Source organism: Anastrepha obliqua, chromosome 1 (genome assembly GCF_027943255.1).
Source record: "Anastrepha obliqua isolate idAnaObli1 chromosome 1, idAnaObli1_1.0, whole genome shotgun sequence".
Taxonomy (NCBI): domain Eukaryota; kingdom Metazoa; phylum Arthropoda; class Insecta; order Diptera; family Tephritidae; genus Anastrepha; species Anastrepha obliqua.
Window position 1 is genome coordinate 107,925,092 of NC_072892.1, and position 25,799 is coordinate 107,950,890.

The following is a 25,799-nucleotide window of genomic DNA, read 5'->3' on the forward strand; positions in this document are numbered from 1 at the left end:
ACAAATATCTATGACGACTCCATACCTACATATTCAAACACTATATCTACAACAGAATATTTACAACAGGTTTTCTAAGAATTAAGTTGCTAAGAAATGATTTATAGAAATTACTAAGAATAATAAAAGGGGGGAAACTATTTCAACACTTTGCTTAGGTACTTCTAAAAGTATTTCCAAATTTTTTTTAATTCACGTTGTACTAATTGTGTGCTAATGTGTAGTTGCACCCCTTTCCTTTATTTAAAAATCACAATGAAATGAAAGAACAAAAGGTAATGAGCAAAAGCAACAAAAAATCGACTATATACATACATACATATATAGTATGCCTCTTCCAGAGGCAAATGCCGTAAACAAAAATCACGTTTTTTGCATGTGCAATTTGCATACACAAAATCTCATACATATGTATGTACGAGTACGTGTTTAAATTATAAATTCATTTGTTTTGTGGAATTCAAAAGGGATCTATTTATTTGAGCTACAGCCAGCCAAAAACGAACTTGCACTATCAATTATACATTAAAATGAAGCTTTTAAAATCGTAGCATATAGAAGGACGCACGTGAAGTCATTTACCTCCGTGCGTATAGTTAAAATTCTGTTTTTTTTTTTCATTGCCATTCCATTGCTCAACATGTGCAAAGTAGGATTATAACTCTACTTTCGGGTTATTCAGCTCTGTTCCGCTCTCCAATTCAGTTTTGAAAGGCGAGGCAATACAATTATTTCTTCTTCTCGCTGCTTCAATTCGGAGTAAGATCGAATCGATCTATTTCAGCAATACGACTCAGAGGCATCGCTTTAGAACTAAATAAATTAATCGGAATCCAAATAATGAATATTATTGATTAGGATTTTGACCACATTTTCCGGTATCAAAACGCACAACAAGCTTCGAAATCAATTTGATAATTTCCTAATTTCTTCCGCTAACTTTTTAAATTTTTACTTTGGTTTTATTTAATTCAATTTTATTTTAATCTATTTGTCCTTTATTTTTTTTTATTCGCTTCCATTTCATTTTACTTTGTTTAATTGTTTTAATTTTCGATTTCATAATTTTTTTTTTTTTCGAGATTACTTATTTTATTACCTTTTTTCATTTTATTTATAATTTAAAAAATTTTTAGAACTTCTCTTTTTAATTTGTTAAATTTTTTTTTATTTTTTTTTCTTTTTAATTTTTTTATATTTTTTTTCTTTTTAAATTTTTATATATTCATTTATTTTTGTTTTTTATTTCATTTTATTTTTGTTTTTTATTTCATTCTATTTTTCTGTTTATTATGTATTATGAATTATTGATTTATTTTTTATTATATATATTTTTTTATTTTGTTTCTTTTTTTGTTATTTTTTTATTTCATTTAATTTATTACTTTTGATTTTACTATGCATTATTATATTTTTATATTATGTATAGCTATTGTTTTTGCTTTTTTATTATGTATTGTAATTTATTAATTTTTTGATTTTATTATGTGTTGTTATTTTTTATTATTTAACTTATTTATCTTATTTCATATCATTTTATTTTAGTTTATATTATTTTATTTTATTTGTTTAAAATAATTTAATTTAATTATATTATTTATTTTGTTTTATTTTACTTCACTTGAATATTTTATTTAATTTCATTTTATGGTGTTTATGTTCCACATTGCTGAATATTTTCAATTTATTTTATTTAATTATATTTTATTTTAGTTTTTTCATTTTGTAATTTTTTTCATTTTTAATTCTTTGCATTTTGTCTCATTTTATTTTATTTTGCTGTTTTTTATTTTATCTTATTATACAATATTATTTTTATTTTGTTGTTTTTTATTTTATTATCTTATTTTTTTTTATTTCGTTGTTTTTTATTTCATTTTATTTAGTTATTTTTTTCTTTACTTAATTTTCTTATTCATTTTTCATTTTATTCATTTTTTGTTAGTTTTATTTTTCTTGTTTAATTAAATTCTGTTAAATTTTATTTATTTATTCCATTTTATCTCAATTTATTTACGTTTTTAATGTAATTTAATATTTATGTTTTTGTTTCTTATTTTTTAATGTTTTTACTTTAATTTAATAATACTATTTTGAGTAATAAATAAATAAATAACCGTTTTTTGTCTTATTTCATTTGACTTTATTTCATATAATTTTATTACTATTTGAGAGTTTATATATAATTTTTCTATACATAAATGTTTGTTATGTGATATTTTTAGAACTTTGCCTATCCTCGATATAAAACCGTGTTAAAACAGACATCTAATAAGCAAGTAAAAAAATTTCAGCTTTTCATGTTGTTCTCTTCCATATAAAACAATGTTCGAGCATTCGAGAGAAAATACATAAACCGAAAAATAAGCAATAATCAAAGCAAATTTCAGCCACTTCACTATGCTAAAATTCACAGGAAGATAACACTGCATACTCGAAGTTTTCCCAAAAATTCTGATGGAAGTGTGAAATACTGATGAAAATTAGTTTTTTTCTTTTTTAATTTGTCGCAAAGTTTGAAACTTGGTTTTTTAGGAGAAATAGTTCATTCATTCATTCATTTTCATAAAAATATTATTAATTTATTTATTAGTTGTGAAAACTGGTCAATAAGTTTCTGTGTTATAGTTATTTAACGCAGTGTATTTATTATCAACTACTAAAAATCGTTCTAAAGTTAAGTTTTTCTTCAAAGGGAAGCAGAATTTTTCACAAAGAAAATCAAAACACTTTCAACCAAATACTAATTGTGTGAGCTAAATTGTATGCGTGTGAACACCAAACTTGGTGACGCAATTTTAAGCTTAATTTCCTCACTAATCGATCTGTTCGAACATAACCGAATACTCTTCTTCACTTTCATGGCAATTAAAATGCAAAGGAGAGAATTAGAAAAATTTCAATATTCCCCACTGTGTAAATGTAAATTTACGATTTGTTCATTAAATTGTGTATAAATGTTTAATTGTTCCAACTATTTGAACTAATGAAAGTGCATGACTACAGATTGTGAAATGAAAATGAAATACATTTGCAGTAAATCGACGGTGACGCACCGCTGTCGAAAGCACACGAGCTATATATGTATGTATGTATGTTTGTACAAGCCAGACGGGGTGCGATAATGACATTGTGGTGCTTGCGTCTTACGATCAATGGGAACTAACACAACAAGTAGTGACGTCAAATACAGAAAAAGAACGACAAATAAGCTAAACGAAGATATGACGCCAATTGTCAAATCAACAAGAAAAAAGAAAAAAAAAACCCATAAACCGTGTAAAAATATTGAGCGAGATCTAAATTCCCATTAACAATAAAGAAAGTGAAAAAACCAAAGAATACCTAAAACCAAAACAAATACGAGTACCAGTTTCTTTGGCGCAACATAGAACGTGATTTCATGTTGTTTTGGTACTTTACCATCTAGCACACACAAACATACATGGGCAGATAGCCACCTAAATACGAATGTAAAAGAAATAAATTCGAAATATTATATACATACGTACAAATATATATTTTTCTCAACCAGAAACTCGTGTTCGAGTTGAAGGTACTTTAGAATAATAAAGTACAAAAACACAAAAACGTACGCGTACCAGAATTCATGTTTTGACCGTTGCCCAGCAGGCAACGTCATTTTCGCCAAATTTTTTGGTTTACGTTCTTTTTTACCGGGTCGACGGTGACTCCCTGCGCCTCACTATTGTTGACTAAAATATACGATTTGTTTGTAAACAAAAACCTAGACGCAAACGTTCTTCGTATAAGTACGAGTACAGTAGTACTCATTTGAATGAGAATTGTGCAGGGTCTTTCAAGTACGCGTGTTTTTACAGTGTTTTTTTTCGACAGATTTTAAATGGAAAATGTGAAATTTGCTAAAATAGATTCGATTTCGATCGCGAATGATATAAAACATAATTAAAATACACTAAGAAAATTGTGGTTTTGTGAAAATTTGGTATTTCGTAAACTTTTGGATATTTTCGGCTGCCGTAGCCGAATGGGTTCGTGCGTGACTACTATTTGGAAGTGCGTAGATTCGAATTTCTATGCATGAATAAAACACCAAAATGATAGCAAACGTTTTTTCTAATAGCGGTGGCCCTTCGGCAGACAATGGCAAACCTCCGAGTGCATTTCTGCCATGAAAAAGCTCCGCATAAAAATAGCTGCCGTTCGGAATAGGCTTAAAACTGTAAGGCCCTTCATTTGTGGAACAGCATCAAGGGGCACGCCACAACTTGTAGGCGGAGTTCAGTCAAATACCCAAAAAAGTTTTGTAAGACGCCATCGCAGTCTGCGATGTCACTGGGCCATTTGCCTCCGAACATGCAGTTAAATATGCTAATCAGAGATATGCTAACAAAGATTTTTTCTGGTGTAAAGTGACTTCAACAAGGTGATGCAACATCCCATACAGTTAACGATACAAGTAATTTATTGCAAACGAAATTTCTGGCAAGAATAATTTGACCATATTTTGCAGAAATTTGGCCGCCAAGATAGCCCAATTTAAGGCCGTTGAACTATTTGCTGCCAAGCCGTTTCATTGAGAGAGTTTATATCAATAAACTAGAAACATTTGAGGCTTTGCTAGATAACATTTGGTGTGAAATTACGACATAGAACTACAGTTATGCCTAAATGTAAACGAAAATACTACCCAAAGAATCATTTCAAGCATTATTCATGAATTGAAGAGCCTCTACTACACATGTAATGTATGTGTGTAATAAACCGATAATTAGTGCTTATTAAAAAAACCGGTTTAATTTTAATTAAAAACACATGAAACTCGTACTTGCAAGACCCTATATTATGTGTACAAATAGATATCGCATAAAACATTAATAAAGAAAACAAAAACAAATATACTCCTCTATGCGTCATAAAAATGAGAAAACCCCATGTCCAGCTTATAACGAAGCAAATAAGAATAAAAACACATAGTTGCGGAGCAATAGCCGATAACAAAATACTATTTGAGATTTGAAAATTGCAACCGGATCGAACTGGTTCAAAACCAAAACATGCGTGCTGCAATAAGACGACGACAAACACACCCAATGAATAGGCAAACAGATACCATTGAAAATACGAAATGCGGCAATCAAAACAAATTGTAAATCCATAGCCTTTTCACACACATGTACATATGTATGTGTATGCATTTGCATATGTATCTAAAAGCTCGTACTACATTTGCCTATACTAAACAGTGAGCCAGCCACAGCGAGTGCGACGCAGGCTATCTGAGCATGCAAATATGCCAGGTGCCAGGTGCTGGGCGAGACAACAAAGCTGCAAATTACTACATGGCTCGTAATAGTAACCGCTTTTGAAAACCGGATTTTTTCAGTTCACAGAGCGCCACCGTCACATCGGCTGCTGATACGAATTGTTTTGTTGTTTGAACGCTACTGTAGTAGTACCTTTTTTGTACTTGGCTACAAGCAAGCGCTTTGGTATCTATGGGAAATTAAAATAAAGCTAAATAAATATTATAACAGTATTACTAGTTTTTTTTAAATTTTTCTATAGATGCGCATTAATTTGCATAGTAATTAGTAAAGGCTGTCACTGTGCGAGTATGGAAGCGATCTTGTGATCTACAGGTGATCGTAGTAACTAAAGGGAAGTACCTAAGGTAGAAGCTGTAACGAAATACATATGTAGCTCCACAAAAATAAAAAACAATAAAAAACAAAAAAACAAAAACAGATAAACAGATAAACAGATTTTTTGAGTGATATATCTAATGTACACTTCGTATTTTACCTAGAAAACGTTACAAAATAAATTTACCTATTTACTAATTGCAAGCGAGCGAAACTTCAAAGATTCTACGAAATTAAACTTCTCTTTAAAAATGTAAATATCAATATGCGCAAATTATGTAAGCTGATTTAAAGAACGTTGCTATCTTAAGCGTTAAGAGCTCTTTAGAAATTATAAACATTGATTTTTCCTTAAGGAGTTAGGGGTAGTCGGAATGTTCAAAAAAATTGATTTTTTTTTTTTTGCATTTTCTTAAAATATATTATATTAAAAATATTGTGTGAAAATTTGAAGTGAATCCAACAAATACTTTTCGAGTTATTCAACAGTTAACAAGGGGCGTTCGGGCGCTCCGAGCATTCGAGAGCCAGTAGCTAGTAGCTAAATTCGTTTTTCTCAAAACTATGTTTTTTGAACTGGTGAACACTGTAACTTAAAAACCGCTTGGAGGATTTCAATAAAATGTATAATTCGTGTCTGACCGAAGGAAAAAATTTCGATTTTGTTTAAATACTTAATTGTCGGTTTTTTTCTCAAAAATCTGAAAAATATTTTCTGAGGCCGCCATATGGTTAATTTTGAAAAAAAAAAACTTCGACCAGCTACAAGATTATCTATTAATAAAACTAATTTCTCTTGTCCGATTGACTTTAGATGAATCTCCAAGGACTTGTGATGATCACCGCAAGGTACTTATGGAGAAACGGGCTCCACACAAACAGCGATAACTTTCACAATTACTATTTTTTTTTTTTTTTTGAAATTTTGCTAAAGTCAAGTCGAAACATGATGTATGTTTTTATTTTTGTAAAATAAAGCAATTGACTAGCAAAAGAAAATTATTGATCATCATCATTTTTTCAGTCCTCCGACTACCCCTAATCCCTAATACTTTATAAATGACTTACTGCTGGTAAAAATGTCTAAATAAAGCTTAACCTAACCTAGCGGAAACCTCGATTGGACGGACACTTAGATATTGAAATAAACTATCCTCCCTTGAGTGTGCATCTCTTTTGCGCGAACAAAAGTTGGCTGACGGCGATTGTGCATCTAAAGGAGATTTCCCTCGAGTTCTCTATTTGTATCGCACAGAAAACTTTCAATGAGTTTGTTTTTTCGAAGCTGCAACTTTCTACTTGGCGATTAAATGTATTAAATCATTATTAAAATATTACATTATACCCTCTGTGGTTGCTTGGCTGAGCTGCGCCTCCTATTTGTGGCGTGTTTCTTATTGTTGTTCCACAAATGAAAATATTGAATTAAACGAGTTTTGTTTTTTAATAGATGTGTCTTTTCTTAATTCTCGTTTGCGTTTTTTTTTTTAAAGAATGTCACCTGTTTCTATAGCTATTCACATGTACAATTAAAAACAATTCACCGCATAGTCGGTAGCATCTGAGATACGTCATACCGGAGCACTGCTGTTCGTGTCTCAGAAATGCTGCGCTGGATGTTGTTCGAGGTAGCCATTCAAATGCAGTAGTCCTATAATATATAGACCAACTTTGTCTAATCGCTAACCTTGGAGGTCAGTGTAAAGATAGGTAATTTTTTGAAGATAACCTCATAACCGAAAACAACCTTCAACAAATCGATAATTTCATTTGCAGAATGACAAGCGTCACAGTGCTGCTGATACCGAGGCTCTTCCAGACTGCAATTACGCATGTTTGAGAAAAAAATAGTAAGCATGGGGTAAACTCGATTTTCTACAAATCGCGCCAAACAGTGTAATTTTCGGCATGAAATGATATCATTCCCAAAATCAAGAATATTTCGACCGATCACATATGTATTGAGCCAGTAATGATTCCCAACAGCCAAAAAAACTGCATCGTAAATTTATAGATTGACTTCCAACCCAGTACTGAAACACCGAACAGGTACAAAATCGATGGGCTTAGTTCACGTTCTTACATAAGCATAAAATAATTCATAAAGTTGGAATATTCTAGGGAGAAACTTTAAATCAAAAACCTAATTTTGCTATCAGACACATACTGAGTATACCGGGGTCAATTTTGGAGAAGTAAGAGTTTGGCCTACTGCATTTTACTTAATTGTGCTGAGAGGACGCACGTCGCCGCTGAAGTGCTTCGATTGCGATGGGTTTTGGTTGTGCTCCGATGACGGCATTCGGGGGTCGGGAGTTTAGGAAGGTTGGTATGGTAAGAGACTCCCGATAAATGCCGTTTAATATATATACATAATATATAATTAACGCTTACGCCCTTTTTGGTTGTTTGGCCGAACTCTTCCTCCTATTTGTGGCGTGCGATTTAATGTTTTTCTAGGGTTTTTCAGTAAGAGCGCTTCAACTTTTGAACTTTTCTGAATAAAACACAAACGGTTTGACTTTTTAACTAATTTTTTTTTTATTATCGAGTTTGAACATATACATTTAAGTATGAAATTCGATTTCTTTTGCATGACCACCGCGTGCACGTTTTACGAAGTCCAATCGTTGAACCCAATTTTCGACCACTCTTTTGCATAAATCGGCCGAAATTGCAGCAATTCCGCGTTCAATATTGGCTCTGAACTCACAGTAGCACAAGTAGCAGCAACAGAACGATTATTTTCATAAAAAATTTGCACGATTTGCAATCGCTGCTCAAGTGTGTAGCGTTCCATGATGAAATGTATACTAATGAAGTTTACAAATGATAAGCGAAAAATAAAAAATATTGCGTCGTTCGCCCTCCCTATCGGAAAAAAGTTGAAGCGCACCTATTGAATAACCCTATACTAATCTACTACTACTAAATTTACTTCAGTGCGCATTCTACGCAATTTGGTTACGAGCGTGCGAGTAGTTCAGAAGCGAAAATTGAGTGCGAAATTTTTCAGCAGCGTTGCCAATTATCACCTCAGTTGGCGAATGATGAGCGACGAGTAGAAAGTGAATTGAGCAAATCGATTTTGGAACAATTTTTATAATTTTTTAATAACATACAATTTTTGCATGATGAAATGTCAAACAATATTGCATAAATAGGCTTATCAAAATATGTGTAAATATGAAAAATTGCCTTAATAATTATAAAAACTTCATACTAGTAAACTAATACTTTGCAATTAAAAAGAAACCAGGTACATATAGCTTAACTCGAAAAAATCTATATTCTGGTAGTATTATTGCAGCACTTCTAATTTATATAAACAATTAGTGTGTGTATCATGCATTTGAAAGGGAACTAACTAACACAAACTGCATTCACAGTATGCAATAACTTTGGAGGCATTTCACTCACTTGCTAAAATAAAAAATTCATATCTACAATTCACCTAGCAACAACAAACAAGCGTACCTTACAATACGAGTACAGTGCGGCTTTTTCGCCAGAACGTGCCTCTGACAGGCAATAGCAATCAACTATAAAAGCATATTTGTCGCCATTTTTATGATATTTACTCAGCGAGTAGGTGAATTTGCAAAAAAATAAAAAAATAAAACTTCGCAAATGCAAGCAATTCACGGTGCGATACTTAACGGACAAACTCATAAAACAATAAAATTGTATAAATAAAATAAAAACTGGTTAATTATGAACAGAAATTAAAGTTACCAAAGGCGGCCTGAGAAGTCAATTCTTCGGAAATTTTCACTCTAGATTTTTCTATCGAGGAAAAAAATCGGAAATCTGATTTGAAACGAGAAATTCCGCCTAAATTTGCCAAGTTTTAGCCCTTGACTATTTTTGTTATTGTATTATTTTAAATCACAATTTTTATTTTCACCAAAAATGTTTACCTTTAATATGAGCCTCTATAAAACAATAATTAAGTTGTGTTGACAATATTGCATAACATAAAAAAGAAATAACAGTGTTAACAGGAAAACATACGTCTCTTATATTAGGGTAGTTCTTATTTTTTAACTTGAGCAAAGTAGCTATGTAAGTCAACTACCCATTCGCTTCTATGCTAATATGCTTCCAAATTATCGTATTAGAAACACTTGAATTACTTCTTTTATATATAATATTATATAATACATCCTTTTTGGATGTTTGGCCGAGCTCCGCCTTCTATTTATGGCGTGGGATTTGATGTTTTTCGACGAATCTAGGGGCTTGCAATTTAATCCCGTCTCAGAAAGGTAAATCGTTTTTTATGAGGAGATTTTTCATGGAAGAAATACACTCGGTGGTTTGCCACTGCCTGCCGAAAGGCGACCGCTATTAGCAAACATTATTTTTATCATTTTGGTTATTCATTCATGCACGGAGATTCGAACCTATGCACTCCCGAATGGTAGTCACTCACCCACTCATTCGGCTAAGGCAGCCATATTCTAAAGTAACGGCAAGTTTTTATCCGTTCATCCACAAGAATTGGCACGGCTCTGTCGCACACTAACAAAATAGTAAAGCAGCCCATGCCAGTTTTGTTTTGCTGGGTAGTGAAAAATTCTAACACAAAAAAATGTACATTATTAGCATGAAGTACTTATTTTTTTCTCGCAATAATCATTTGATTTATGTTACATCGTCATTATTTTTTTTTTTAATTAATATAAATTTTGAAAATAATATATTAAATTTTTTACTTACTGATAGCGGTTCGTAATATTAACCCTATGCAACCCTCATCATAATCATTTGATTTATGTTACACTGTCATTGTCAATGTTTTTTTTTTTTGAATTCATAAAAATCTCGAAAATAATACTTTTTAAAGTTTTTTATTTTCTAAATATTAATTTAAAATTGCAAAAGAATATGCTTGACTTTTTTATTTCTTAAAACAATTTGAAAAATAAAAATAAGTACAAAAATTGCAACACAAATATTTGTAAAATAAGGTGCACCCTAACGTATGTGTATAATATTTTTCTACTTGTCGATAAACCAAAGGTTGTGTGGAAAGGCTGTATCGCATTTGAAACAAAATTAGAACCAGTACGGGTGAAAACGAACTTTATATAACCGGCACACTTTTAATTTCAAATAAACCGTATCTCTTTGTTTACTTGAAAATAGATAAGACAGTTTGTTATAATCGTATTCCTTTCTGTGATATCATTACTTAAACGAAGGTCAGCCAAATAAAATCAATCTTTATTAAACGCGTACTTGTAACTTATCTACTTTATAATTCCGGGAAATTTAAAATCGAGACATAAAATTTAAATTTAGTTTTCTTTAGGCATACAATAAACATCTTTACTCTAGATTTTGAATGCAGAACTGACGACGTTTTATTATTTATCATGAATATTTTAATTCAAGCTCAGCACCTACAGCTTTAATGTATAGGAGGTTGGGCGGCAGTCGGCTCTACGTAAACAGAATGACCCGAATTTATATCCGACCAATCTGTAACTACAGCAACGTGGTGTGCATATGTGTGGAAAATGTTTATTCTGCTACAACAAGAATAAGATGCTCATCAAAATATTCGCACGAAGACAGTGGAGATGGTGTTATGCGAAAAAGTTCTCGGCACATATGTATTTCTTCGAGAATGAGAATGAAATGCTAGGAACGATTTCCGGAGAAACAAAACAAAACAATGACCGAAAACTTTTTGCGATCTACAGTGCAGTAGCATCCTAAATTGTGGTTCCAATAAGATGGAGCGATTGCAAACACGGCTATGCCAACTAAGAAGCTGCTACGCGAAATATTTAGAGAACGTTTGGTCTCTAGAAATTTAGATCCCCCTTGTCTACCAGACTAAAATTTTCCCGCGGAGGTTACAAGTGTATTTTTGTCACGAAAAAGTTTCTCATAAAAACAAAAACTATCTGCCGTTCAGAGGCGACTTAAAACTGCTGGTCGCACCGTTTGCGGAACAACATCAGTACGTCAGGATGAGCTCGGCCAAATGACAAACAAAGGATGTGCCCTCCACTTATATAAAGGGTCTTTCAAAAGTGGCGCCTACATGTCAGTGGTGAATAATTCCTAGACCGTAAATTTTTCTATGTAATCTTTGATATTTGTATGAGATTTCATGTTAAGAATAACAATCTCAAGATTCGTAATTTTTTTTTTTGTGGAAATAATCGTCCGAATGAGTCGAAAATTCAAAGGTTGAAATTTCGTGAATTGGTTCTTTGAACATGAAGCTGTTTTTTACGCAAAATTATCTTCAGAAATGAAGCTCATTTCCCACTGGTTGGATTTGTCAGCAAACAAAATTGCCGCATCTGGGAAGAAGAAAACCCTCGAGTTATTAAAAAAATCAGTGCGGAATAATTGGCCCGTTTTTTTCGAAATGAAAGTGCTGTTACTAAATATCAATGAACATCGATTCAAGATTTTTTGTGGTCTGAACTTGAGGGAATAGATATAGACGATCTTTATTTTCAACAGGATGGAACCACAAGTCACACAACACGGAAAAATATTCCATTATTGCGATCTAAGTTTTCCGCTCGATTATACATAAATTGGCCACCCAGATCATGCGATATATCTCCACTAGACTACCTTTTGTACGGTGTTTTGAAAAGTAAAATCTAGGGGAATAAGCCAACAACGGTTCTAGAGATGAAAAAAAACATTCGGATCGAGATTGTTGAACTCAATGTGATAATGTGCGAACCTTCAGTCCTTCACAGAACCGTATTTTAAATGCAAATAGTGAAACCTGTAAAAATCTAAAGTTGCACATGTTTTATTTTAAAACACATCTAGGCGCATGTTTTGAAAGACCCTTTATTATGAGTTCTTATTCAGTAATGAAGTCTAGAAGCGGTGGCGAAGGCTCGTAGCACTTCTTGTGTACATATTTTTATTTTTCTGGGCGCAATTAAAAATTGTCTGCAACTTTTGCCAGCAAAACCTCAACTTAAAACCTGTTCTTAAAAATTTTGAAATCTCACCCTAAACTAAAAACGCCTTTTTAGAGCTAAAACCCTTTTCAAGTTGGCTGCAATAGAGAAAAAAAGGTTTGTATTTATTTTAAAACACAATTTATATTGCTAAGGTCCGCTTTTAATTACTTTATGACTACGAGCCGTTTTAACAAGTGACAGTCGGTTGTGACTATCGCGATTAATAGCCACTAGACTAGTTAGTGATTAGAAACTTTTTCTAGACAAATTTATTACTTTGTATTTTTTAATTATTTCTTTATTATTTTTTTTCATGCATTATATGCGTATATGTATATTCATTTTATGTAACTTGGCTGAAGCCCATTTCATTTTTCAATTCCATGTGATTTTGTGTTCTTATGTAATTTGCCGGTCATCGCAGCCAAGTGTGCTTTTTCATGGTATAAAACCCAACTGCTTCTGTCATAAAAAGTCAAAAATGAGAGGAACAGTTCTTTTTCGAGTAACAAAAGGACAAAGACAAAAGCATTTGTCGCTACAAAAAAAAAAAAAAAAAATAATAAAATAAAAGTGGCCAGTACAAAATGGATGAGTAGCTTGGCCGAAGCCTTATTATTGTGAAATTTGATTTACATAAATATATGATTTTGTTATGGTTACTTCAATTCAGCAATTGGCTTTCAATTTCCTTGCGCGCGATTACGCCTATTGCCATCTCTAATAACAAACTACCTATTCCACTACACTTCTTTGGCATTTCAATAACTTGAGCGACAAGCTGCTATTAAGCAGCATTTCATAAACGTAAATATTTACAATAAATGTCGAACTGATAATAAATAATGAAAAAAGTATACTTTTGCAACACAATACAATGCAAGGCGAATACTACAAATACAAATACGACTAAAATGAAATAAAATAAAAAATATACATAAATAACATTTGCTTTTATATATTTATAAATATATTGTAACGTATGTATTTAAATTTTAAAAGCACACTTTATTTTTTATGTTTACCCACCTCATCGTTACTCATGTTGCGGTTTATAATTTATTGAAAAATTATAGGCGGAAGATCTACAAAACAAATAACACAACGAAATAATATATAAACCGTTTTGCGAAGCGAAAAAAAAATTATCAAAGGTAAGAATGTTTCGTTTCAAGTAGTCGTTAAGCGCTGATGATGTGCATATCCTTTTTGTGCTTGCACAATACACACACACATACTATTTGCATGCATGCATGCATGTAGGTATGTATGTGAAAGCGGGTCATGCGAATTATGCAATCGCTGCCATGCAAATATGTATGTGTGTGGAAATGCAAATTTAACCTGCAAATTCGACGCGAGCAAATGAGAAATTGGCCTTTCATGTAACACATTTTTTATTTCTTTTCACTCCAAAGTTTTTTCGTTTGTAATGCAACAAGGACTCGTACAAGTTCCACACGAGTTGAGCGCGCGCGCGAAGGTGAGGAAATTCCCGTATGTGAGCTGGATTAAACGAATGCTTACATTATATGGAGATGTGAGGAAGGTGGTGATTTTGAAAAATTCCATTTTGGAAAATTGGAAGTGGAAAATGGAAATCTGGAAAAAGCCGAATTTCCACAAGAGAGAGAAAGAGTGACACAGCAGCAGCAGTGAGCGGCATTTTGGGTCAGACTCATGTGTAGGAATTCGCATGAGGCTGAGCGCTGGAAAGCCGTTAAGAGTAACTTAAAAAACGCTCTCGGGCTAGTAAAAGGAGGTGAAAGCTTTTTACACCAAAAAACTAATGTTATATTAAGAAGAACTGAGGTAGCTTGAAATAACGATACGAGTATCTACAATTTGCTGAAAATTTTCAATTCACTATTATAAATATATTTATTTTATGCATGGGAAAGGTTGCTGCATGAAAAATCATGTGATGTATATTTAAGTATGGATATGTGTTTGTTGTAATTCGATAAGTAAGAAAGTGGAACTAATATTTTTAATGCTCTTTTACATAAGACATATGAACTGGGAGGATTGGGAGAGTTCGTTAACGTTTTTTTTTTCGTTCACTTAAAGAAAAAAATTTCAAGAGTGGATCAAATAGCAGCAAGCACAGAAGAATATAAAGGAATTGCATACTTAGTTTTTAAGTTTTTTTTCTGCTTTCTTTAAATTGATAGAAAGGAAGGAAAGGTTTGGTTTCCGCTGACAACGTGGCTAAAAAGATTTATGATATTTTCAAATTTATTAAAAAAATACGTTTACATTTATTAATTGGATTTGTTGAAAATTTAAATTGGAGAAAACGAAAAACTATTAGCAACATATATGTAATTAAATTTTTTCCATTTTTTAAGTCGCGTAGCAAAAAAACCAAGCCAAAACTAAAAGAAAAAATCTTAACATAAAACAATTTATAATAAAAAATAATAAAATAAATCACGTAATAGGAAACAAAGATTAAAAAAAATATTAACAAAAAATTTGGAATAAAAAAAAGTAAAAATAAGAAAACAATTTTGAAATAAAAAATATTAATATAATTTTTTCATTTTTAAAATGATGTAAGAAAAAATTGTTCTTTAATAGCAAAAAACCATCCTAAATCGTATTACAAAAAATTTTGAAATAATATACAAAAATAGGTTTTCTATTCTTCCATTTTTTAAATCACGAAAAAATTTCCAAATGTAGTCTACTTCAAAAAAAAAATATAGGAACAAATTTTATAATAAAAATATAAAATATGTATACATATTAATTGCATTTGTTGAAAATTAACATTTGGGGAAAACAAACTTTGTAATAAAAATATTTTTTTTTTTTTTTCATTTTATAAATCACGCAAGTGCTTGAAATTTCACATATAGTTTCGATAACGCAATACAGTACAATCCGTGCTGAATGAACTCCGGCTTTCTTTCAATGAGTATTCTGTAAAGTGAAGGCGTAATTTCTTGGGTACTGAATAGAGTGAACAAACATTAAGAATTGAAAGGAAAAAATTTTATAGAATTTTAGAGTTGAAGGTGTAAAGGAGTATCTTAAACATAAGAAGAGGCTGACCAGTAAATTCTTTTTAGAACAAAAAAAGTCTGAATTGAATATGGTACGACATTTTAAAAAGAAAGTGCTTATTTATTGAATGAAATTACTTAAAAAGTCTTTAAATTTCTGATTTGTGTTCTAGGAACAATCTCGGCTGAGTGAACACAAATTAGTTGAATCTACCCGGATTTTACTATATTAAAAAAAGTTGTATAAAATAGTATCCTAATTATTCACACTCTGCTCGTTAGCTCTACTTCAGCCAACTCGTACCCGTTGTTAATTCTATGAAATTTTTTATCATTTAGTTTTTCGCTTGTTTAATTTTAATAAGCTTTCGTATTGATTGTCTAAGTTATAGATAGACTGCTTAGCAGTAGAACTGCAAAAATTAGTTTAGATGCCGGCTGAGTAATAAGAGAGAAAATTAAACTTTTAAAAATAAAACAAATAAAATCAAAGCAATTTTCAAGCAAACCCAAACTATATAATTCGAATTTCATTAAAAAAATTTGGCTGTGAAAAATCGAAACTGTTGTGCAACTCATGGTGGCGGCCGTGCCCTCTCGCACGCCCAGCACAGCGCGACCCACACGACGTATGAGTAACATCATCATCGGCGTAGCTTTCGTTTCCTTTGGCGGCGCTTTGGAGCGATTCACTCGTCTACGCAGATAATGTACAAATGTTCGTTCTTTGACAGTTGCCCTTCTTTACTGAGTTTCCTTCTCTATCGATTACAACAACACACCTCACACACTACACACCACAGCGCCAGCAACGCACCACTTCCTCACCGCTTCACGTGAACAGAACAACTCGCCTCTAGCACGCTTTTCTTACACTATTCGCTCTTCCAGCACACTTTTCGATCGATTATTTTTTCTTAAACCATTAGTTATACACTTCTGCCATAGAAAATTTGTTTTATTTTATTAATTTTTAGTTTACAACGAATTTGCGATCGTTAGTTAAAATCGTTTAAAATTTTTTTTAAAGAAATTTTCATCACTTTTCGCTATACACTAAAACAATTGGCAACACACACACATAAATACACAAAATCTCGCATATGAGATGTGTAACGAGCTTATGGGTATGTTGAGTTGAGAAAAATCGATTTTGAACAAGGACATTTTCTTCAGCACTTCGGCACCAACTGTACGCCTCTGCCTCTGACTTTGCCTTTGCTAATGCCTGCGTTACGACCCAAGTCTCTTGTTTTGCCTATATATTGGTACTACACAAAATTACATTTAGTTCTTTGCAGAACTTGTGAAAAATTGTAAAGCCTTAGGGCACTACTCGAGAAATGGGCGTTTTGAGGACATTCACAAAGACATTCCGGGCTAAATATTTAACGCTGGTGTTGCGAACGATTTTCTATATTATATGATGATTCTGATGGGGTACCTTACTGCAGCAGCAGCACTCGGGATGGTATTACACAATAATTCTTCCTCTTTTAATTCGATATTATAGTTATTTTTCAGGGGTTACAAAGTACCCCCGTGCGCGTTTTTAGTTCCGCCTTTGTTGGACGTATATGTATAATTAACGTTAATTTACACTTTTTTCTGTTCTATAAACTGTACCCGCTTATAAGTAGCGGTTTTACTCGATGTTTTACTTTCTTTTAAATACTTTTCAATATCCTTTTGTGTAGTTATTTTTCAAATTATTTTCCACCGCCACAATATTTTTTCTATTCTTTGCTCTGCGCTTAAGTGTTGTGTAAGAAGCCCGCGAGACGAGTAGAGAATCTCTGCCTAGACCGACCTTCCCAGTTCGGTATCAGCGCTCGACTGAAAATTTTCAACGCTTACCGAGCGATTAAGCTTTCACTGCCAACCATTCAAACATCCAACCAACCAATCCAACAAATGGTCGGCCAACGAGTCGGTCGACGGGGGAGCCGTAGCCAGCCTGCGCTTTCGTTGACATCCCAACACACTCGGCATAGTTGTTGCTATTGCTGGTACTGCTGCTGTACGTTGCCGAAAGCTGATCGACCGACCAGCTTTTTTATTTCTTGCAGTGGCAGGCAGCAGCGGCAAGCAGCACGAGAATCCGAGTGTGCTCGCTCGACAATTACGGCGACAACAACAAATGCAAGCAAGCAAAGCATTCTATACAATTATGAGTAGCAATAAGAGCAAATATAGAAATGGGCTGAAGAGGGGAGGAAGCATTCATATACATACATATGTACTGTGTATAAGGTATTGTGTGAAACGAGCGCACAACGCACGGAAAGTTTTCGATAATTTTGCTTGTATCTCCCCAAATCCCACTATTTTCTCTTCTCTTTAGATGTCTCAGAGCAGCTGCACTACTCACAACTATATATGTGCATATGTACATACATGCATACTAGTGGTAGTATGGTGGGAAATAGCAACCGATGGCAGTTGCACTCCGGTATGAGCGTCACTTAGAAATAAACGGCGAATATGTACTGTGGCGCGTTTTATTGTTGCTTATATGCTTCTTTGTACATATTTTTCAGTGCAACTATTGATCTGATGTTATGAAACACAACTACTCTAAAATTAAGTTGCACTTCACCCTGACTTAATATTTTTTACTGAAAATGTCAGTTTGCCCCAAACAGAAAATTGCAAAAATGTTTTAAGTCTGATTTGAGGGGCCTATTATTTAAGTCACCAAAATAAAAGAAAACGAAATTGCCAAAAACAAAAAACTGTGTGCTAAAATTAAAAATGTATAAAAAAAGAGTATTTTGATGTTTCAACTTTGGCAAAAATTTGGCTCGGCAGTCTCTTATATGGAAGAAAATACTTAACATAGTATAAAAAACTGTAAAAAATTAACCAGATTTTTAGCGACTTCAAACTTAACTTTGGAATATTGCATTTATTAGATTTTCCCAATACAATGAACTATACTTTTATAAAAAATTAACGAAAAAATTCAGCATGAAAAATATTGCGAATATTGTAAAAATATAAACTGACTTAATTAAATGTATATTTAAGCATTTCGGCTTTATTTTATTACTAATAAATAATAAAATAGCCTTGTACTACAATACTAATATAATAATAGGTATTCTTTAATTCGGATCCGTTATAGACTTTCTGTTGTCATTTTACAAATAATTTTATGCAGAGCATTTTAGAAATAAGAATAATATGTGCCCATAATTATGAAAGTGGTCTTAGTATGAAAGTGCCTTCTCCAAACTGGATAAAGAGGCAAAGCGAATGGGTCTGGTTGTGAACGAGGACAAAACGAAGTACCTCCGGTTTTCAAACAAACAGTCGGCGCACTCGCGTATCGGCACCTACGTCACTGTTGACAGTTATAATTTCGAGGTTGTAAAATACTTCGTGTATTTAGGAACCAGCATTAACACCGACAACAATGTCAGTCTTGAAATCCAACGTAGAATCTCTCTTGCCAACAAGTGCTACTTTGGACTAAGTAGTTCGTCTCTCGACGAACAAAACTAACACTCTACAAGGCTCTCATCATGCCCACCCTAACGTATGGCGCACAAGTTTGGACGATGACAACATCTGATGAAGCGACGCTTGGAGTGTTTGAGAGAAAGATTCTGCGGAAGATTTTTGGACCTTTGCACGTTGGAAGACCTCCTTAAATATAAATTATATGTAATTTCTTCCAATTTTTGACCTAGACCACTTTCATAATTATGGGCACATCCATATGACTTGGTTTCTCAAAATCAATTTTTTTTAAACAGTCCACATCCGCCACAATATGCAGAGTTTAAATTTTAATACATTTTTCAAATGCAACTGCTAGAAATACATCACTGACGTCACGTCGTGTTAAATTTTGTATTTTTTATTAAGAAATCTACGAAATAGGTTTTGTAAATAAGCTGATGGCCTAGCCGCTAATGCTTTTTTAATTCATTGTGATTGTAATTCATTACTTTTCTAATTTTCAAAAAAAAAAAAAAGGTTTTGTAAATCACACTGAAATCTTTTTAAAGAATATAATACAAAATGATTAATTTTTGAAAGGAGAGATGAATGTCTGGATTATTAGCTTATGTACAGTGTAACCTCTTTTAAGGGACTATTAGCCGGATACTTCCCTTGGGCAGATGTTTTGCAAATTTTCAAATTCACAAACAAACAACGCGCTGGGCGAAATACCATATGGCTGCGCTAAGTGCTTTAGTCCCAAATGAGCCGACTTAGTCGATTCCACCCAATTTACAAGAATTGGTAATTTTTCAGTGCATACTTGCTGTGTCGGCTTACGTGTAAGACGGCTTTTTGGCTCTTTGGCCCCCTTACAATCTCAAAGACTCTGGATCACTGGAAGTGTTAACAATTCCCCGATTCAGCTATGCAAACGTTTTGTTTAGTGCTTATTGAGGAACCCCTAAAAAATGATAATGCGATGGCGGAATCGATTTCTGAACCTGGTTTTACTCGCAATTATTCAAATACGTCTAAAAGTAATTGGCCGCCACCCGAGCTGTTAGTAATAGTTCAATATGTAGTTAAATTATTGGTTTTGAAACTTTTGAGACACAACAAACTACCTTGTAGAAAAATTATAATAGTTTTTTTTTTTTTGTAATTGCCTTTCGCCGTAAAGAAAAAACTGTTTCTTCCTTTGAAGTAAGTAATATTTAAATAAGTAAAAATAGTAAATAATCAATAAATAAATAAAAGTAGTTTTCTAGTGAGAAATCTAGCTCCAAATTTTATATTATATTATCCAATAGATTCCTTAAATATATAATATGTAACGCTTTTCTCCCCTCAAAACAACCCATTGTAGCTTTGTTAGAATATTTTATATACTCTCATAAGTATCGTCTTTTCATGAAATAAATGACTGACTCTCTTTCGCTCTCTATTTCTCAAGCGCTCCGCATTTCACACATCTCTCCTCATTTACGCGCTGTCGTCATCAGCCGGAATCGCCGATGTGTGAGATTTTGCCGCGATTTGTTAGTTTAATCGCTTTGTTGGCGATACAAAGCACATGCCGCACGAACTCCCTGCTCGCATTCTCTGATAAAAACCAATTTCCAGCACAAACAAATAATCAGCGCAAATAAAGTGGGATTGTTGGAACTAAAAGGTGAGCTGGGGCCGGGGAAACACACCCAAAAGGAGAACGACCAACGGGTATGCATAAAGTAGAGCAAAGCAAGAAGTCACGATTCGAGAAATTGCACAGATTGGTTTGCCAGAAAACGAAGAAACGAGGCAGAAGGAAAAAAATCTCACACATTTCATATAAAAATTGATTGTAGGTAGGTAGTACTCGTCCATACATACATACATACACATTATACATACATCAAACATAGCCAGCAAGCAAATGCATCCATGCGCCTGAATTGTTCTGTATACGTGATTGTCGAGTTAAAATGTATGGCACTGTGACAATTGAACAACGCTGTGGCAAGTTGTACAATTACCTACCACATCTTCCTACAGTGGGGCAGGCAGTCAAGCAAATAGGCAGCGGGAACGTATGCGAGCAGATCGGGTGGTATTATAAATTATGTATGCGACGCGCGTTGGTATATTGAGTTTGCTGCCAAGTGAGGGTGGGGGTGGGTAGCAAGGCAGTAGCGTGGCGGTACATGTTGACGCTGGAGGTGATGACGTGTTCCACAACCTGCGCAACCAAGGACCGCAAAATGCAATTAAAGTATTATACATTATGTGATAAATTTTTAGAAGGAAACAACCAGCGCTCATGACTTTGTTCAAAAAGAATTTCGAATTGCAGTATTAACCACAGAGGGAAAAAAACCTTTCCGACCACACAAAAAAACAAATAATAATAAAATTATGTAAAAAATTTAATACAAATATTTGCATAGGCACTTATTTGGTAAGATGCATAATCGTTATACGAGTACAACGGAATGCAACGCCTATTTAAAGCACAAGTAATGTCTACCCCCTTTTTTTGTGTATGTGTGCGAACGGCGCATGCGCACAATTTGCAGGCTGGGGTCTGCTTACCAGTTTTGACCACAGCCGCAACACCACCTCAGAGAGCAACATCAATGTACATGCGCACAAACACACAGCGGGAAATACTCCATGCATACACACATTTGTACATATGCTTGTATACTCAGCATACCAACTTAGCGAGCCGGATTAAGGGATGAAAAACTTGGCTTAACGAATGTAGAGCAGTACAACATTGTGTGTGTGAAAAAATAATAAGAAACGGAAATAAAAAGCAATCTGGTTCCACTAAAACCATGCATACAAGTGCGTACGTGTGTGCTTTAGCATTTGACACAGCGACACATTGCGAAACTTATACTGGAAGGGAAAATTTAGCTAAAGTAGAATTAAGTAAAGGAATTTGAAGAGAATAATTGCGAATAACTTCAAATTATGCAAGCTCAATACATACAATACATATGAAAGTGATATAGGACGAATAAAATAGCGGAAATTACTGCATGTTGGCAACGAAACTAACAGCAAAAAACACAATAAAAAAAGTTAAATATTAGTGACGTCACAAATCACTTGTCAACCGCTGCTCTAATCAATCAAAGGCAAAAGGTTATAAGTACAGCCAAGAATGATGTGTGCGACAGCTCACTAAAAGCATGCCCGTTGGCTTCATTATAAAATGCTAAATTTACCAATTGGTAACACAAAGTATACCGAACTTTACGTTATGTATGTATATGCATACATCGATATTTTGTACATCTATCGCATAGCCATACACACGCATGTATACATATACATATACGTATTTTGTGGAGAAGAAGCAGAGAAATGGGGCATGACTGGATGACGCATAGCGTGGGACATGCGGCATGCGATACATGAGGCCAGAGGCACGGCGAACATGCGTGCATTTGGCATGTTGGCATTGTTATTTCAATTGCTTCGTGATTCCAAACCCGGTGGCAAAAAGGAAGAGAATATAAAAATCAACTTAATGTGTTTTTATGAGCCATTTAAGGGTGAGCTGAGTTATAAAATGAAACATGGCCTTTTCTAATATTGTGTGTGTGTACATATCTCTGCTATAAATATGGTAATTTTAGCTCATAGTTTCAGTTTATTATCAAGTTTTCTATTGCCTATCAAGAAGTTTTCTATCATTTTCATTTTTTAATTTTGATCTAATTCAAGGCGAGTAGTTGATTTTTTCGATGTGGTGAAAAGATTGAATGCGTCATTGTCAATACTCATTTCGATTTAAGTACAATCTCAATTGACTCCATAAACGCGGTTGGCAACGTGGTACAAATCAGACAGCGCCTACTGCAATAAATCCTTACCCAACAATTATACCAACAACATAAGGTTATTTTTTTCTGGATATTGAAGGACCTACAAACGATAGAAATAAAATATAAAATAAACAGTATCATATAAAATACTTCAAATTATTTCTATAATTTTCGCTGATCAGACCTAACCTCTGTACGTTATAGCTGTTCTGAGTAGGCAATTCGAGTGAGCAGTAAAGTCATATCCACCACAACATCAACCACTGGAACAGACATTTTGTTCTACATTACCCGAACGATGCAGATTTATATTCGGCCACGGACTGTCACTTGAGCAGCATTAACCGAACATATATGGGGAATGTTTATGCTGCTACAACAACAACAGCAGTTTGTAGTCAGGCATTAAACGACATTCATCAAGAATCTCTTATCATCTTCCTAAATTCCCGACCCTCTTCTTGAATTCCCAATCACCACTCTTCGTAAACGAACAACTGCAACTTGCACAGTATGTAGACAGGCCCTAAACGACATTCAGCGGGAGTCTCTTATCACCTTTCTAAAGTCCCAACTCCCAAATGCCATTATCGGAGTCCAACCCCCACCTATCGCAGACGAAGAGCTGCATGCCATGGGAGACCCGCGTCATTTTGGCCCAATTACGTTTAGGACATTGTATTAGAAAAAACTTCTACCTATCCAAGAATCAACCCGAGACATGCTCGTCATATGTCCGGCCTGAGAAGGTAGCCCAAACGATACTAACCACCTTAAACCCACTCACCAAACATCCAAGGGAAATAGATTACCAAGTTTGGCGTTCAGCTATGGTGAAAAACTAAATTGAACGAGTAATTTCGGCTGGCACGTCATGGGGGGGCTCGACGACAGAATTCTGCCCGCTCATTTCACACGCATTCTCACACTTATCCAATTAGTAGTTGTTTAGATGGCTACGAAGCAAAATACCGAGGGCTGCTGCAACAACAACAACAACAAAGAGCTGTGTTGATTTTTTCCATATATCAACAACACAATCTACATTTTTTTTGTAAACAAACCGCTGTGTCTTGATCCCGGTTTATTTCAAATTCGCTGAGAATCGCCTAACGGTCTGATATTGGTCACACCTTCTGCAACTTTTTCATAATACTTAACATCCCTCTCTTTTTAAGAGAGCATGTTTCTGGACCTTAAATGAGATAGACGATGACGGCCGGTAACCACATCGTACTGGCAGGGCTGGATGAACTGCTCCAGCAACAACAACAAGCAATATAGCCTTAAATTAGAAAGTGACGCAAATTCACACTTGGTGAGTTTTTCAATGGTAGATTAACTGAGGTGAGTTTTTTAAACTTGGTCGTTTGAATGTAGTTTAACTAGAAAGACTTAAGAGCCTTCGAATTGATAAAATTATGGCAACTGCGTGTTTAGATAAGAGTTCGTATGATATACATTATTTTTGCAAAGATTCAAATTGTCCAATAAATAAGAAGAAACTAGATATTGTTACCTTTATAGAGGGTGATCTTTGAAATTAATTAGGTGGACTTTTGAATTATGGGTTTTGAAACAGCACTTGAAAAGTGTCATAAATTTAATTTATAGTTAAAGAAATTGGTCACTTTTCTCTGTAACAAAGGTGCGGAATATTGAAAACATTCGAAAATTTTATAAGCTGCCGAAACGATGATGTCAATCTTCGTACTTCTGTTAGGTGTTTGGCCGAGCTCCTCCTCCTATTTGTGGCGTGCGTCTTGATGTTGTTCCACAAATGGAGGGGACCTACAGTTTTAAGGCGACTCCGACCGGCAAATGGTTTTTATGAGGAGCTTGAGCTGACCGCTATTAGACAAAAAACTTTTTCTATAATTTTCGAACCAATGCACTCACGAATAGTTGTCACACACCAACCCATTAAGCTACGGCGACCGACTTCAGCTGACTTCATTAGATTACTTTTTGTAAGACGCCATAAAGGATAAATAATTAAAGAGTTGAAACGTAATTTGATATTTGCGACATTCAAGTCAGCGCCGAAACTCACGAAAAGTTTTGTTGACACAATGGGAGGCTATAAAACCAGTCCTGGCACTGATTTGGATGGAATTGTATTCTATGCAAAAAGGCAAAGTTTACTCTTTGCAATAAAGAAACAAAATCAGGCGTATTTGATCTGCAGTCGACTTTAATTGTATTCGTAACGGTAGATGGACTAATCTACTATGAAGATCTGCTTTTTGCGGTCGCTGTGACTCCCATGCGCCGCATGGCATGCGGTAGAGCCCCCAGTGTATTTGTGCTAAGTACAAATATTTCTGCTCATAAAAACAATCTAGGTGCGAAGCGGCATAAAACAGTTGATCCCTCTATTTGTGTTCTGCTCAAACTATAATAAAACACAATCTCCTTCTAAGAGACAGTTTTTTGAAGACAAAGGAAGATCAAAAATGGGCCGCAACTTTAATCTAAGGTAAATTAATGTTTGTACTTACACCTTCTATTCCAAAAAACACATTCTTTATGTTCAGGCTACACCGTGAAGTCTGCAAATATTGTGTAGAGTGGGCCTAAATAGTATTCTTGAATTTCATATGCTCGTACTAGTCTCTCTCACATACAGTACCACTCTTAATTTTAGTTTCACTACCTTCTTTTTCTATTTTCATTCATGTCTCACAACAACTTCTAACACAACTCTTGTTTGCCAAACTAACGAGAATCTAGATTGCATGAGAAATTCAAGCTTCGTTGTTATCTTAAATCGTTGCATTTTAAATATCAGACTAAAAATAAGAACATAAAAAATTAAAAAATAAAAAATAATAAAAATAAAAAAAGAACGTAAATAAATAATAGTAAGGGTGGATTCACCAAATAAAGCATCGATAAAATGGTGACCTCATTAAAAATAATAAGGAATCGGCTTTA

At 33.9% G+C, this 25,799-nt stretch overlaps 1 protein-coding gene across 7 annotated transcripts in view; it reads right to left on the reverse strand.

The window, feature by feature from the left end:
• LOC129235454 (sodium/potassium-transporting ATPase subunit alpha) overlaps positions 1-25,799 on the reverse strand; it is a 129,993-nt gene that overhangs the window by 50,048 nt on the left and 54,146 nt on the right. Inside the window, exons 1-2 of one of the 7 annotated variants that reach the window (XM_054869304.1) lie at positions 17,036-17,436; positions 13,610-13,665 (exon numbers count right to left, since the gene is read on the reverse strand). The exons of 5 other annotated variants lie outside the window; for them this stretch is intronic. In XM_054869304.1, coding sequence (XP_054725279.1) covers positions 13,610-13,624 — 15 coding nt within the window. In that variant the 5' untranslated portion in view covers positions 13,625-13,665; positions 17,036-17,436. Of the gene's footprint in view, positions 1-13,609; positions 13,666-17,035; positions 17,437-25,799 lie in introns of those variants that run through there. One more of the 7 variants, XM_054869305.1, reaches the window with a different exon arrangement.